The 13,951-nt window shown below is 51.4% G+C and overlaps 1 protein-coding gene across 1 annotated transcript in view; it reads left to right on the forward strand.

The window, feature by feature from the left end:
* Positions 1 to 2,788: 2,788 nt before the first annotated feature.
* The window catches only part of SNX7 (sorting nexin 7), a 33,067-nt gene continuing 21,904 nt past the window's right edge, over positions 2,789 to 13,951 (forward strand). Inside the window, exons 1-4 of the mRNA XM_081121611.1 lie at positions 2,789 to 2,994; positions 9,916 to 10,098; positions 12,092 to 12,202; positions 12,844 to 13,008. Of these exons, the coding sequence (XP_080977737.1) occupies positions 2,851 to 2,994; positions 9,916 to 10,098; positions 12,092 to 12,202; positions 12,844 to 13,008 (603 nt within the window). The 5' untranslated portion in view covers positions 2,789 to 2,850. The remainder of the gene's footprint in view (positions 2,995 to 9,915; positions 10,099 to 12,091; positions 12,203 to 12,843; positions 13,009 to 13,951) is intronic.

Below are 13,951 nucleotides of genomic sequence, written 5' to 3' on the forward strand. Positions count from 1 at the left end.
ATGGGGCTTCAATGGTTCTACCTGAAATCTATAGAAAGCTGAGCCAAGTCCAAACAGCGAATCTTCCTTTGGATCCCCAGCTAGGATAATTGTGTGGTTAGCTGAGAAATGGAAAATCCTATTCCTCTAAGGCTTGGTCAACATGTCCCGACTGTAGAGCCAGAGACTTATCAATGGAAATAACCTGGGTGGAATCAGGTCATTGTGTCCAGTTTTCCCCTCAGCTCACTCACATCAACAGGCCTGTCCTTCAGTAAAATAGAGGGGAACCGCCTGGCCCGCGTGGCTCAGTGAGGTCGCGGTTGGATCCCGGGTCAGGGCATGTGCCCGGGTTTCAGGCCCGATCCCCAGTCGGGGGCGTGCAGCAGGCGGCGGATCAGTGACTCTCTCACCGTTGATGCTTCCCTCTCCCTCTCTCTTCCTCTCTCTGAAATCAATAAAAACATATTTAAAAATAAAAAAGTCAAAGGGAAGCTTCCACATTCTCCCATCTCACTATGTTATGAGTTACAAGAAATAAAAACCAAACGCCGATGTGCACTGTGTTTAGAAGGTTGAGTCACAGACACAGGTCGTGAGGGAATTGCTCCGAAAGCCCCCCGGGTGCAGGACCTGATTGGACACCTGCACCGTTTATTTGTTCGTGAAACATGAAAGGAATTATTAGCAACACTAATGATATCGTTCTCAAGGAAGTTTAAAAAAACAACAAACTGAAAGCAACTTGGATGTTTTCATTACATGGAACAACTAGACTGGCTCAGGGGAGAAGGGAAGCGCGTGGTCGGTGTGGGCGGCTGTGGCCAGATGCCCAGCACCCCCTTGGTCTGTGCGTGTCCTCTCTGCTCTAAAACAGCCCCAGCTTTAGGGCTTTCTCTTTTTTTAATTTTTCTATATCCCTTCCTAAATGCTTATAGGCATCTCACCAGTTTATAGCCTTTCATTGCTTGCTTCTTGCAGGGGAATCTTTTTCTAACCAACTCGTAAATATCAGCTCGAGTCCTAACGTCGGTTTGATTCCCGACTTGGGTCCATTTTATAAGTCACCTTTGTATTTCTCCTTGACTTTGCTTGTCTTTCCTGGAGCTCCTCTGTCTAAATCACTCCTCTTGGATTACTTTCCAATAAACAGGACCCAGGCCCGTCCTGCTGATATAAAGGGCTGCATTTTGGAGACAGCAAATGACAGTAAGGTATTGATTGTGGAGACGCTAGGACTGCACCGCCGTATATCCCACTAATCCCGGGCTTCTGGGCCGTGATGGATTCCCGGCCTGTTAATGCTGTGGCTCTGAATCCTTCAGAGAGTAGCCCCAGCGAGAGGCAAAGAATCACAGAGGGCGAATGGACCACAAGTGGGACCTCAGAAGTCAAACGGGGGGGGGGGGGGGGAACTGCGTCCAAGCCGTGTGCAGACACAGGGAGCTGTTCTGCCCCCAGCAGACACCTCACTCGTCCCCCGGACACTGCACTGTCCATCTCCTGGGTTGTGCCACTGTTTAATTGCTGATCTAAATGCCAGCGCTTTGCCATTGCCTGTCTTCTCTAAATTCCATACCTATTAACATCTTCTTTAGATATGCTTTAAAACATCAGTTAGGTGACAGTTTGATCATGATTTGAATTTTGAGAACCTGTTTTCTCTGTTTCCTTCAACATGGACGTATTTTAAGGTTATTTTTGCATCTACATGGAATAAGTACAGTCCGTAAGGTGACATGAAATCAAATGTGACCCGGGGAACAGCGTGACTCGGAAACTCTTCCTGAAAGAGATGGGACTGCGTCAGTTCCCGAAGGGTGGCCAGGGGATGGCATTTGGGGAACGGGGACCCTAGAGCATAGGAAGGAGGCTGGACATTCCGGGGGCGGCGGGGCCACCCTGGCTGAGGACCTGGGTGGGAACCGAGACCAGCCAACGGTTAGGAGGGAGCGTTCACCAAGGCCGGTCCCCGGCCAGGGAGCGGGGAATTCTCCATCTCCCCAGTTGCCTCCCGTGGAACTTTTCATTTGCTTAAAGTTAAAAATTTTGAACCCTGGGCTGAATAGTTTCCCAGGAGGGGTCTGAGGGGCCCTCAAGTAGCCTCCTCCGGCCGCGGGCAGACTCCTCGGACCTCCTCCAGGGCCTTGGGCGCAAAGAGCCGCCTCGGGGGCCCGGGATGAAACCCCAGGTCGCTCCTAACACTTGGTCTGCGGCCAGCCGCCCGTTTCTGCGGGATGTGGGCCTGTCGGAATCGGCGCAGCGAGCACCGGCCCCGCTCCGCGGCCGCAGAGGCCGAGGTCACTCCCGGGGGCAGCGTCCGGCGCGCCCGGCCCGCCCCCGGGCCTCGGGGACGCTTCCAGGAGCGAAACCACCGCCCAAAGCGGCTGGAAATAGTTTCTTGATCCCGCTTCCCCGTCTCGACAGTGAAATGACCACACGGTCGGGTCACTGGGTCCAAAACTCAATTGCAAAACGGAGGAGCTTTGCTGGTTGTCGCGCGTTCGCCTCCTAAGAGCCCAAAGCGCGCGGAGGGGACCGGCCCGGGACGTGCGGGAAGCCCGGCCGCGACTGGTTCCCGGGCGGGAACCGTGGGCCGCCCCCCAGCCCCGCCGGGCTCCGCAGAGCCCCCCACCCGTGGGCGCGGAACCCTCGCGGGGCAGCGGGGCGGGGCCGCCGCGGGGACCGAGCCAGGGCGCGCCCGCCGCCGCCCCCGGGGACCAGGGTCCCGCCCCGGGCCCGCGGCCAGGTGGGCCGGGCCCGCGACAGTTCCGCGTCTGCGCGGCCGGGCCGGGGCCGGGCGACCGGGAGGCTGGGCTGCGCGCGAGCCAATGGGCGCGCGGGGCCGGCGGCGGCGGGCGCACTCCCGGGATGGACGGCGAGCTCCCGGCCGGTCCCGGCGCGGCCTCGGGCCTCCCCGCGGGGGGCGCGGGCGGGGACAGTCCCCCCGCGCTGCTGCCGGCCGAGGCGCTGGACCTGGACGGCGAGGACGGCGACCTGGAGGTGTTCAGCAAGGTGAGCGCGGCGCCCGGGCCCCCCCGCCCCCCGCGCGCGCTCCGGGGCTGGGCGGGCGGGTCCCCGCCGCTCCCTCCGCCGTCCGCGCTGGCACCGCCGGGGCAAGGCCGCGGCTCCCCGGAGTTTGCAAAGTTGTGATCCCCGCCCCCCCACTTGGATCTCCTTCCTTCTTTCTTCCTCCCCGACGCCGACTTCTGGGGACAGTGGCCGAGCCCCGAGGCGGTGGCCCAGAGCCCCGCCTCTGGCAGCTCCTTGTGGGCAGCAGCCGGCCCGCGCTCTCGGTCGCCCGAGCCCAGAGCAGTTACTCTCGATCTAGTGTCGCTGGTTGTAGATTTGAGGCCGGGGGACACCAGAGGTGCGTCTCAAGTCCACCGGGAAGGGTGCCAGCGAGGCCCCTCTTTGGGAGAAACCGGTTCCTGGGTCCAACAGGAAGCTCCTGCGGAGCCCAGGACCTGGGCCAGCCGGCTGGGGCCACCGACGCCCAGCCTCCGCTTCCCTCCCTGCGCCGGGACTTGGGGAACCCCAGGCCCCCTAACGTGTATGCGTGTAGTTAGCTGGAGAGACACTGACTGGGGTTCGAGGTGGACGTGTGTGTGGGGGGGGGGGGGGCTGTGGCTGCCAGGTCTTTTTGTAAAGAAAAATGCAGGGCGGGGCCTTGGACGTCAGTCCAGTTTCTCACCTGGCCGTGGTGGGAGACTTGAGGTGGCAACATTGTATCCATCGCTAAGCCTGGGCAGAGGGCAAATGTTACCTTGAGGCGTTAGGTAAAGCAACAAACTTGAACCATTGCTTTACTCTGCTGGAAGTAGAAAGCAAACAATTAATTATGCTCTGACCTCAAAGAGGAATACCTAAGACTTTTTCCCCCCCTTAAAATGAAGTGAAACAGCAGGCAGGGTTGCAGTACCCATGTTCAACCAGTGCAGTTTTGTGCTCCTGCTAAAGTCATTGACGTTTCGATGCGTTTAAATTGTAAAACTGGAATTATTTAGGTTCGCTTGTGAAAAGTTAACACTGCCTTTTGCCTTCCACCCAGGCTTTATTTTCACGGAGGAACGGGGCAGTGGGCCCGTCTTTGCCTGCCTGCCCAACACTGTTAGTCTGGGAATATCCCAGTAAGGCTGTGGGCCGAGGAACTTCCAGCCAGGGAGGGGCCGAGCGATGGGAGTGGCAGCTGAGTATCAGTCATCCTGGAGCCTTTAAACTTGTCACCTGACTTCTTGTCCCAGATTCTAAGGGGCCCGGCCCTCTCTTAGGAAAACCTGTTTTTGTGAGCCCCTGTTGTTGGAGGCGGATCTAAGGCGAAGCTAGTGAGATTCAAGTTTTATGTTTACACCTTTGCTTAGGCCTCTGGAATACGGGGAGTTAGCGGAGGGTGTTTTGGGTGCAGAGGGAATGACAGGTTGCAGCCAGGAGCATTTCTTTTTTATTTTTTATTGATTTTTGGGGAGAGTGACATTGGTTAATAAAACCATACAGGTTTCAAGTGAAATCTTACCTTTTGCAACAGCCTGGAGGGACCTGGAGAGTATTATACTAAGTGAAATAAGCCAGGCAGAGAAAAACAAATACCGTAAGATCTCACTTATATGTGGAACCTACTGAACAAAATAAACTAACCAACAAGATAGAAACAGACTCATAGACACAGAGAACAGACTGACAGCTATCAGAGAGGAGGGGTGTTGGGGGCTGGGTGAAAAAGGTAAGGGGATTCCAGGGGTGGGGAACGTCAGGTCCGCAGGCTGTACATATATGGCCCTGCCAAGGCAACCGCAGACAGGACTCGAAATTCAATAAATCTAGGAGCCTCTTTCACAGCTAATTTTTAAGTTGATAATTTTGTATGGCCCGAAAATGATGTTATAAATATCCAAATGGCACTTGGCAGAAAAAAGGTTCCCCATCCCTGGACTAAACAAACAAAAACCCTGAAGCATTTCCAAGCAAGCCTGTCTGCTGAATTGCTTACAGCTGTCTCAGAAGAAAGGGCGCGTCTGGATCTCCATGGCTCCAACCCGCGGTTGAGGTTTCTTTCTCCATTCTAAAAATCAATTTGTTTTCCTCCCTAATTTTGCGTTTGTACTTCTGCATCCTTTTAAAAGGATGGGAGCCTCTGCCCCGTCCACCTGGCTCCACCCCGCTTGTTAGCGTTTGAGAGCCCCCTGCGCCCGACACTTAGAAAAAGTTAAGACCCCCCTCGGTAGAAACTGGCCATGAGATGAAGGTGAGGGTACAGTGCTGGTTAAAGTCTGGAAAGAATACCTGGGGATCCTACATTAGCTGCCTGCTTACGTTGCAGCAAGTGAAAATGCCCAACCATTAGCCGCAGGCAGGCACACCTGAGGCCTCCCTGTCTGGCCTCCCGCCGTCTGTCCTGCCGGCCAGCCCCGGGCGTCAGGAACTCCTTCTGAAGGACATAGCGTTGCCGTCGGCACATTCACATCGACTGTCGGGCTCAGGGCACATTTACAATCTCCGACCCTTATCCCCTTGGATAACCTGTGAGTTTATACCATGCCCCTGTCCAGAAGCTTTTTGAAGAGTAGGATCTTTGACACTGACATTTCTTCTTCCCCCCAGTAAAGTACAAGTACCTGGCAAGTGCAGCTTAAGTATTTTAGGTAAGGTGCCGTGCTGAGGATTATCTGGGGGGAGAGCCAGTTCTTGCCGTCACAGCCTTGGAGCCCAGGTGGGAGGTGGGGCGGGGACTCTAAGTGGCAGCGTGAATCAGGGGGCGGTGGGAAGCTCGCAGATCGTCCAGTGAGGGGGAAACGATGTCCCGTCTCCGGGGACCCCCAGGAAGGCGGGAAACACGGACTTAAAAGATCAAGTCTGGGTGTTGGAAGGTCGGAGCGCATGGTCGGTGATTCAAGAGAAGCAAAAGTTTAGAAATGACAGCAGTCGTGGGAGAATCGCGTTAGAACTGGGCCAGGGGAGAGCAGGCTTGCAAAGGATCGAGGTGGACGGAAGGGCCGAATTTCTCCACGTTTACAGGGAAGAGGTCTCCTTGGGAGGGGAGATAATACGTTACAATAGGATATAAGGCGTAGAAGAAACAGTCACTGAAGCAGAACATTGGTAAATAGGTCACAGGGAGGCGCTGCGATGCTTATCTGGGCCTCAGTAAATGACAGCCCTTATTATGGACCTTTTCAAAGGAGTTCAGGACCAGAAAATACGATAAGGCCCGCGGCGCGTGGGGTGCTCGGGAGGCCGCGGGTGTAATTACCCTCATTAATGCCGGCCTGGGGCTAAGACAGCGCGATGCTCTTTTTCAAAACTACGGGCAGAGAGGGAGTTCTGGAAGGGGCCGGGCTTCACTTCCATCTCCAGCGAAGCTCCAGGACACGGTACTGTTTTGTTTATAAACACATTGGGGAGAAAAAAGAAGTGATCGTGTTGTATAAGAATCATGGAAAATTAAGGGTGTGTTTCTGGTAAATCAGAAATGTCACGGCAAACATGCTTGTTTGAACGCGGCTTTTGAAAGACTCACCCATGTTTTTCCGGCGGGGGGGGAGGGATCATTTTTGAAGGAAAAATAGGATATAGTGGTTGAGACATCTGGTTCCTCTACACGTTGGGTCTCTGTCAATCCGGAAATTCAGCGTAGCGGTGGCAGGACATAATTAGACTTCTCAACAGTTGTGGCAAATGCCTAGAAGAAGAAATTGGAGGTTCGGGGATTGACTTCCCACGTTTGTCCTGAGCCATCTCTGGTTCCTGTTGTGTGCCCGCATCTCAGTCACGGCCCAGGTAGCAATCAGAACTCTCTCCAGAGATTTGAAAGAAGACAGTTGAATGCAGGAACTAGTTGTGGGGTTTGGGGCAAATTTTAGGAACAAAGAAGTAATATCCTTGCATGAGTGAGTGGTTTCCTACCTCGATGATGTGCTGAAATCTATAAAACACACCCACACAATGTACACCCGTGTGTAATGCACAGGTGTATAGCGTGTACATGTGTGAGTGTGTGTATGTGCATATATGTTGTGTGTGTGTGCATATATGTTGTGTGTGTGTGCATATATGTTATGTGTGAGTGTGTGTATGTGCATATATGTGGCTCGGTGGTTGAGCATCGATCCAGGAGGTCACGGTTTGATTCCCGGTCAGGGCACGTGCCCTGGTTGTGGCTCAATCCCCAGCAGGGGGCGCACAGGAGGCAGCTGATTGACGACTCTCATCATTGATGTTTCTCTCTCTCCCTCCCTCTCCCTGTCTCTCTCTGAAATCAATAAAAATATTTTTTAAAAAAGGAGAGGCACTAGCAGAAGCTACGGCCAACATTATGTTTGCCAATGGGAGCGGATGTCGAAGGGCCAAAAGGAGAAAACACACGGACACACACACCATGGTTCTTTCATGCAGACAACACTGTCACACTTGTTTATGGTCAGTGGCAATGGGAAAAATTCTTACAAATGTCTTGGAAAAAATGATGTCAAAAGACTCCAGATTTGAACTTCCTGAACTCTAAAGAAGAGGCTGCTGAGTTGCAGGGGTGCAGTTTTATTTCTGCATCCTTTCGGTTCTGACAGATGCTCTGGCATCACCGTGACTGATGGGCTCCAGGCTCACAGGGGCTGGGGGACCAGAAGGCAGCAGTCGGGAGCTGTGCGGTCGGAGTGGTCAGCAGCGACTTACCTGCATCCCAGTTCTCTCCAAGAGGATAGAAGACTAAAACATTAAAATAAACATCCGCAGTTACTCACTTTAAGAATATACTTTAGCCTGGCCGGGGTGACCCGCAACCCGGGCATGTGTCCCGACCGGGCCTCCAATCTGCGACCTCCTGGTGCACGGGACGGCGCCCTAGTCAGCTGAGCCTCGGCAGCCAGGGCTCTGCCAGTTTAGACACCAGCGATTCAGGGAGAGTCAGCGTCATTCCTGTCCCGCAGGGGTATTGCCTGTGAAATAAATGCGGGGGTAACTGCGCCCGTGTCCATCAGGTTGCCGAGAGGGTTACAAGCAAGAGGTGCTGGTCGCTCAGAAAACAATCAGCACTTACTACCGTGGTTTATGAGATTTACGTTTTTAACGGGGGTACACGTCTGTTTTGCGTTTGTAGTGAGGCCCTCAGAGAGTCACAACAATATATTTGTTTCTGTTTAAGGAGCTTGTACGTATTTAAGAGAGGGTATTGTGGTAAGATATTGATAGTGTAAGTGAGGAATATATACAACCACTTAGACTAAACCTATGGAAATTGTGGAAAACACTCCATGGAGTCCAAGGAGGCGCCCTGAGGACAGAATGAAGGAGGGGGGACCCTTTGAATTAGAAATAAGGGCGGCATTGTGTTCAGTGGCTGTTGAGAGCGCCCCCAGCGTTCCAGGTTCTTTCTCAAAGGCTGTGCTCGTGTGTCGCTCCCTGCGAGTCACTGCGTGTGGCGAGGGGAGAAGGGGGTGGTCGGTTTGCCTGGGAGGTTACAAGTGCGTGTTAAGTCCCTTCCGAAATGCGCCTGAGTGCGGGTGCGGCTGATCTCAGGGTGCAGCCTTGCCCTGGAGAACACCCCGAGGACAGCCCCTGGCCCGGGGAGGCGCTCAGAGGACGGCGCCCGAGCCCGCCCCCCGGCCTGCGCAGGGAGCCCCCGGCCGGCCGCTCTCCGTAGCAACCGTTTTATTACATCCTGAGCGGGCCAGCGGTGTCTTCCTATAGTCACATTTTCCACCTCGTCGGGAGTTCTGCTCAGAGTAATAATGATTTTTCCTGGTTGGCTCTGCTTAGTCATCACTGAGGCCACAACAGGACACACTGCGTTTCCTGCGTGTCCCCAGGACCCCAAGCGTACTTGAAGACAGTTTCAGGAAACCCTGACCATCTGTGGATTTAACATTTGTGGCTTTCACTATCTCTAACATCAAAAACAGGACATATCTGCCTTCAAGCAGGCGATGTAGTCACTTTATTTATTCATCTCGCTCTCTTTTTTAATATCATCTTATTGATTTCAGAGAGAGAGAGGGAGAGAAACATCAACGATGAGAGTCATTGATCAGCTGCGGCTTCTCTTCTGCACCTAATCAGATCTCAGCCTGAAACCATGTTGTGTGTGTGTGTGTTCACTGTGCTAGTTATAGGAAAGGTATTCAGTGTTATTTAAGAAGTAGAGCCCGGCCGGGCTTGGCTCAGCGATTGAGCGTCGACCTAGGATCCAGGCGATCGGGGTTCGATTCCCGGTCAGGGCACATGCCCGGGTTGCGGGCTCGATCCCCAGTCGGGGGCTTGCAGGAGGCAACTGATCAGTGACTCTCTCATCATGGATGTTTCTCTCTCTCTCTCTTGCTCCCTCTCCTTTCCTCTCTCTGAAATCAGTAAAGATATATATATTAAAAAAAAAAAAAAAAAGTGAACTTCAAGAGCAATCCCAACACCTAGAATAATTTTTAACCGAATTTTGTGTAACTAAGTTCATCCATACTGAGAGGGGGCCTTGGGAACCCTCCCCCCCCCCAGCTTCACCGAGTAATGAAGTTCAGAGGATCCTGGGTGCGTGCTGGGCTTCCCTGCAGGGGGCTGCAGAGGCCAGGTGGCCACTAGGGGACCCTCAGCCAGTTCTTTCTGCCGTGGCGGCTGAGGGAGGAAACCTCCAGCCAGCTTCCCGCCAGCATTCCTGCGCCAAGCAGGCAAGTGGGCTGGGCCTGTCCATCTGGGATGCAGGCCGTGGCCTTGACTGTGCTTTCCTGGGGCCTGTCTTCCTCCAGCCTGCCTGGTGCCCTTGCGTCCAGAGACCCTCCAGTTTTCTGCACAACTGAGGAGAAAGGTCCCCTGGCCACCGACTCTTTTTTTGTGGTATTAGCTTTTCCACCAGCCCCTCAGTTTTGACGCATTTCATTAATCCTGCGGTGTCGGAGAAAAGGGAGATTTTAACCCTGTTTTCCTGTAATGTTACCCCTTGACCGTTTTCTTCCTCAGGATGCCTCGCTGACAGACATGAACTCTCTGAGCCCCCTGATGCCAGCGTCCCCTCTGTCGATGATCAACCAGGTCAGGTTCGAGGACGAGCCGGATTTGAAAGATCTCTTCATCACGGTCGACGAGCCCGAGAGCCACGTCACTACCATCGAAACTTTCATCACCTACAGGGTCGTCACCAAGGTAGATATGGAACGAGCACTCTCTTGGGCGCCTGGCTGTCTCTGAGCTTGGGAAGCGCGTCTTGTTCGCTGTGACTCCGACATCCCGGAATCTTTGCTGAGTTGACTTACTTTTTTTTTCAAGCACTTTGGGTGAGATGTCGCACCTTAGCCAGGCTTCCCTTACTCCAAGTCCAGTCGGTCAAAGTCAAGACGACTTGAGAGTAACGGTCACTCACGTTTCAGGATTTGTGCTTCTTAAAATAGGAACATTTTAAGTTTTTTGTTTCAAAAGTTGTAGAGAACTATCTTTAAAACAAGAGCCTCAGTTGGCTCATAAAGAGAACCACGAGTTAAAAACGCGCTTCGATATTTTGGGGTCGCATTTCTTCTGAGGGTTGCAGGAAATCATTTCATTGGTTTTCCAAAGAAGAGCAAGTGGCCTCTTTACCTTACACAGGAGATACCGTTGGTGTCCAGTCATCCCAGGGCAGAGCCAGGCCTACAGCCCCGGGGTCCCCAGTCCTAGGACAAGCCCCCCAAAAAGACTTCACCTTAGACAAAATAAAACAGCTCACAGTATAACCATTTTTTACTTATTGATTGATGTTTAGAGTTTAGAGCACACAGCCTTTCTGAGTTGGGGATCGGTCATCAAATCCCTGTATGCAGCTTTTCTCTGTCTCCGAATGACCCAAGTTGGCCACTTTAGGTGGGACAGCGATTCTACCCCCGCCGCAGGGGGATGAGTTATGATCTGAGCCCAGCCGATAACACTTGTTTTTCTTGTCATATTAATATGTATTTCTTACAGCCTCTCAGGGGTAAGAGGAAGTCTGACAGTAGGAGCAGGAGCCCCGCCCTCTCCTTGTTGCCGCGGTCACGTTGGAGAGCTAGAGCCCTGACCGTGACAAAGCCGTCAGTGACTTAATTTTATATTTTCCTCCTGCCTTAGATTTACTTAAGGTGTTAGAAATTCTCGAGGACATATAAAGCTCAGTCTTAACCGCCTAGTTCTGAGTGTTCTCATTTTTAGTTATGCCAATTTTTTTTTCCTGGAAATCGGTAGTGACCCGCAAATATGTGCCTGGCACACGGGGGTGTTCGGTAAATATCTTTTAATGAGTGACTCTAAACTATATTTTGTGTGTATATGTATGTTTGTGTGTGTATATTTGCCTGTATAGGTACACACACCAACTCATCTCTATTGTTAAACTGTGTCTCTTCTAGGTCGGCTTTTCCTATTTTCACCATTTCCATGACCACCCTTCTGCATAGTAGTTAAGACTGTACCCATGCGCGTGTCCTAGGTGTTGACATATTTTTATGTTCTCAATCTTTAATTGAGAACAGACATTTTAATATATTTGCTTAATTTTCAGGAGTTTAGCATATAACTCAAAATAAAATTCCTTGAGGATGACGGCACATTGTCTTTTCGCACCAAATCTCCATTAATAACATTTTTAAAGCAGTGTGGGTAAAGTCACTCCATCAAAATGTTAGAATGTTCACGTACTAAATGCAAATTTTAGCAAAGCAATTCATCCGAGCAAATTCCAGGACAACAGTTTTTTTCTCAGTTACATTCGGGGTCTTTTCCAAATCTCAATACGGGACTTTCCTCAGATTCTGGATTCCGATCATCTCGAGAAAAGACATCGATTTGAAACCTAACTTGGGAGCACACTGTCTCGTTAGCGAGAACGTCGTGCCAAAGAGAAGAGTCGCGGCATCTCGCGGGGGGCAGATGGCGGCTCTAAGACAGATTTTTCAGTGTGGAGCTTAAATTCAAGCGTGATGTTTGCTTTCCTGGTGGAAATTCTGGAAAGATTGTTTTGTTTCATCGGCTCCGTGAGTTGATGACTGAAAAAAAAGACAGGCTGACAAACGCTGAATAATTAGGATTTGCTAATGTTTCTTAGAGGCCCCTTTATTTTAGACGGTCTGAAATACCAGGAGGTAAATGTCTTCTCTTACTTTGTGCTGTTATTTCCTCCTGCTTTCCGCAGACGTCTCGCGGGGAGTTTGACTCCAGCGAATTTGAAGTTAGGAGGCGTTACCAAGATTTCCTTTGGTTAAAAGGAAAGCTCGAGGAGGCCCACCCGACTCTCATTGTTCCGGTAAGTCGACATCGTGCGTGGGGGTTTTCAGGTTGGCGGGTTATTGCGATCGAAGGATTTCTTTGCTTTCACAGTGTTTCATGTGTGTGAAAAGAACAGAATGTAGGTTTTCAACCATTAAATATTTGCTACACTCTACTTTTATCCAAACTTAGATTTTCCAGTTGTTTCCCTCCAATCTCTATTAGGATGAAACGTCAGTTAAAATTCCATTTTAATGTACGTATGGAAAAAAGTTTGGAGGAAAACATGTAGGAATCAGTATCCTAAATTATGAAAAGGCAGAATTTTTTAGATGAAGTCGACACTGTTTTTCACGGAACGGCTGCCACCTTGTCTCTCGAGTCGTTAAAATGCCCAAAACCAAACTCCAGACCTTGCGCATTCAGTGTAATTCATTTGTGTTGGAAACATTTGTTTTAAAACTTTCGATCTAAGTACAGATTTCCTTTTTTTAACTACTGTAATGTTAAAATTTTGTCATATTTGGTTTTAATGTGAATTTTTAAAACGATGAGAAACGATCGCATGTTCAGATAGCCTCTAAAACGGAGCCGTGTAGAATCTCTTCGGTCCTCCCGCCACCTGACGCTCAGGCACCCTCTGAACATTTTTGGTTTTTGCATGTTTTTTTCCCTCAGCCGTTGCCGGAGAAGTTTATAGTGAAGGGGATGGTGGAGCGGTTCAACGACGACTTCATCGAGACGCGCAGGAAGGCGCTGAATAAGTTTCTGAACCGCATCGCTGACCATCCAACTTTAACGTTCAACAGGGACTTCAAAGTGTTTCTCACTGCACAGGCTTCGGTAAAGACTTCCCATTGGCGCTCATGCAACCCTTCAGCGTCTGTAGAAGGTTGTACCTTCCCCAGGCAGCAGGGCCCTGGAATGAAGAATTTTTAGACACTGGAGGCGCGGCCCGCAGACGAGCCCTGTGTCAGATCTACGTGTAAATGGCAGAGACCAGTCCCTCTCTCACAGGCTGCGTGCTCCTGGTTCTCTTGGTAGATTTTTTAATGTCCCGTGTAGCCAATACTGAGCATACACAAATATATTTCTCTTACTGACACTTGAGTAGTCATGGATAGTTAAGTTGGGCTTTTCAAGTTAGGATAGACGCCTTTATTAAATGGACGGATGGATGGGTTGGCACCTAGATGGGTAATACAATTTTTTACTTTTCCTTCAATTACTTATTGGGGGGGTCTCCAATTTCTAATACAGAAACCGTCTAAGTGCCTCTCCTTTTTTCTTTCCTGTGACGACATAACTCATCAGAAAGAGCATGGATAGCACCAAGAGTCGATATTAAACAATTACGGACCAACGTTGAGTTTTCTCAGCCCCTCAGTTGTTGCCCAAGTGATGGAAGCTAGAAAGTGGCCCATCTCAGCCTTGGCAGGTCGTGCTGTGCGGGAGCCCGTGGTGACCCACGTGAGATGAGTCTGTGGCCTGACCCCAGGACCCTAGGAGCTCTTAGGGACATTGTCCGCAGTCAGCGGTGGCGGCGACAGCTGGCCAGGGTGGCCCGTGCCATCTCTGATGACGTTCACTCTATCAAGTGACGCCGAGGCCCCCCCGGCTCAGTGTGCTGCTCGGTCAGGCAGGGCACCTGTCCTTGTTTGCGCACAAAGTGATGGGAACTTTTTCCATCCTGCAAGCCTGTCCCTGTCCCTCATGCGTTAACCGTGAAGCAGCTGTCTGTAACCTCGTAAAGCTCCGTGCTCGGGGGAAACGCGCCCCACTCTGC

Source organism: Miniopterus schreibersii, assembly GCF_964146895.1.
Source record: "Miniopterus schreibersii genome assembly, chromosome: 19".
Lineage (NCBI taxonomy): Eukaryota > Metazoa > Chordata > Mammalia > Chiroptera > Miniopteridae > Miniopterus > Miniopterus schreibersii.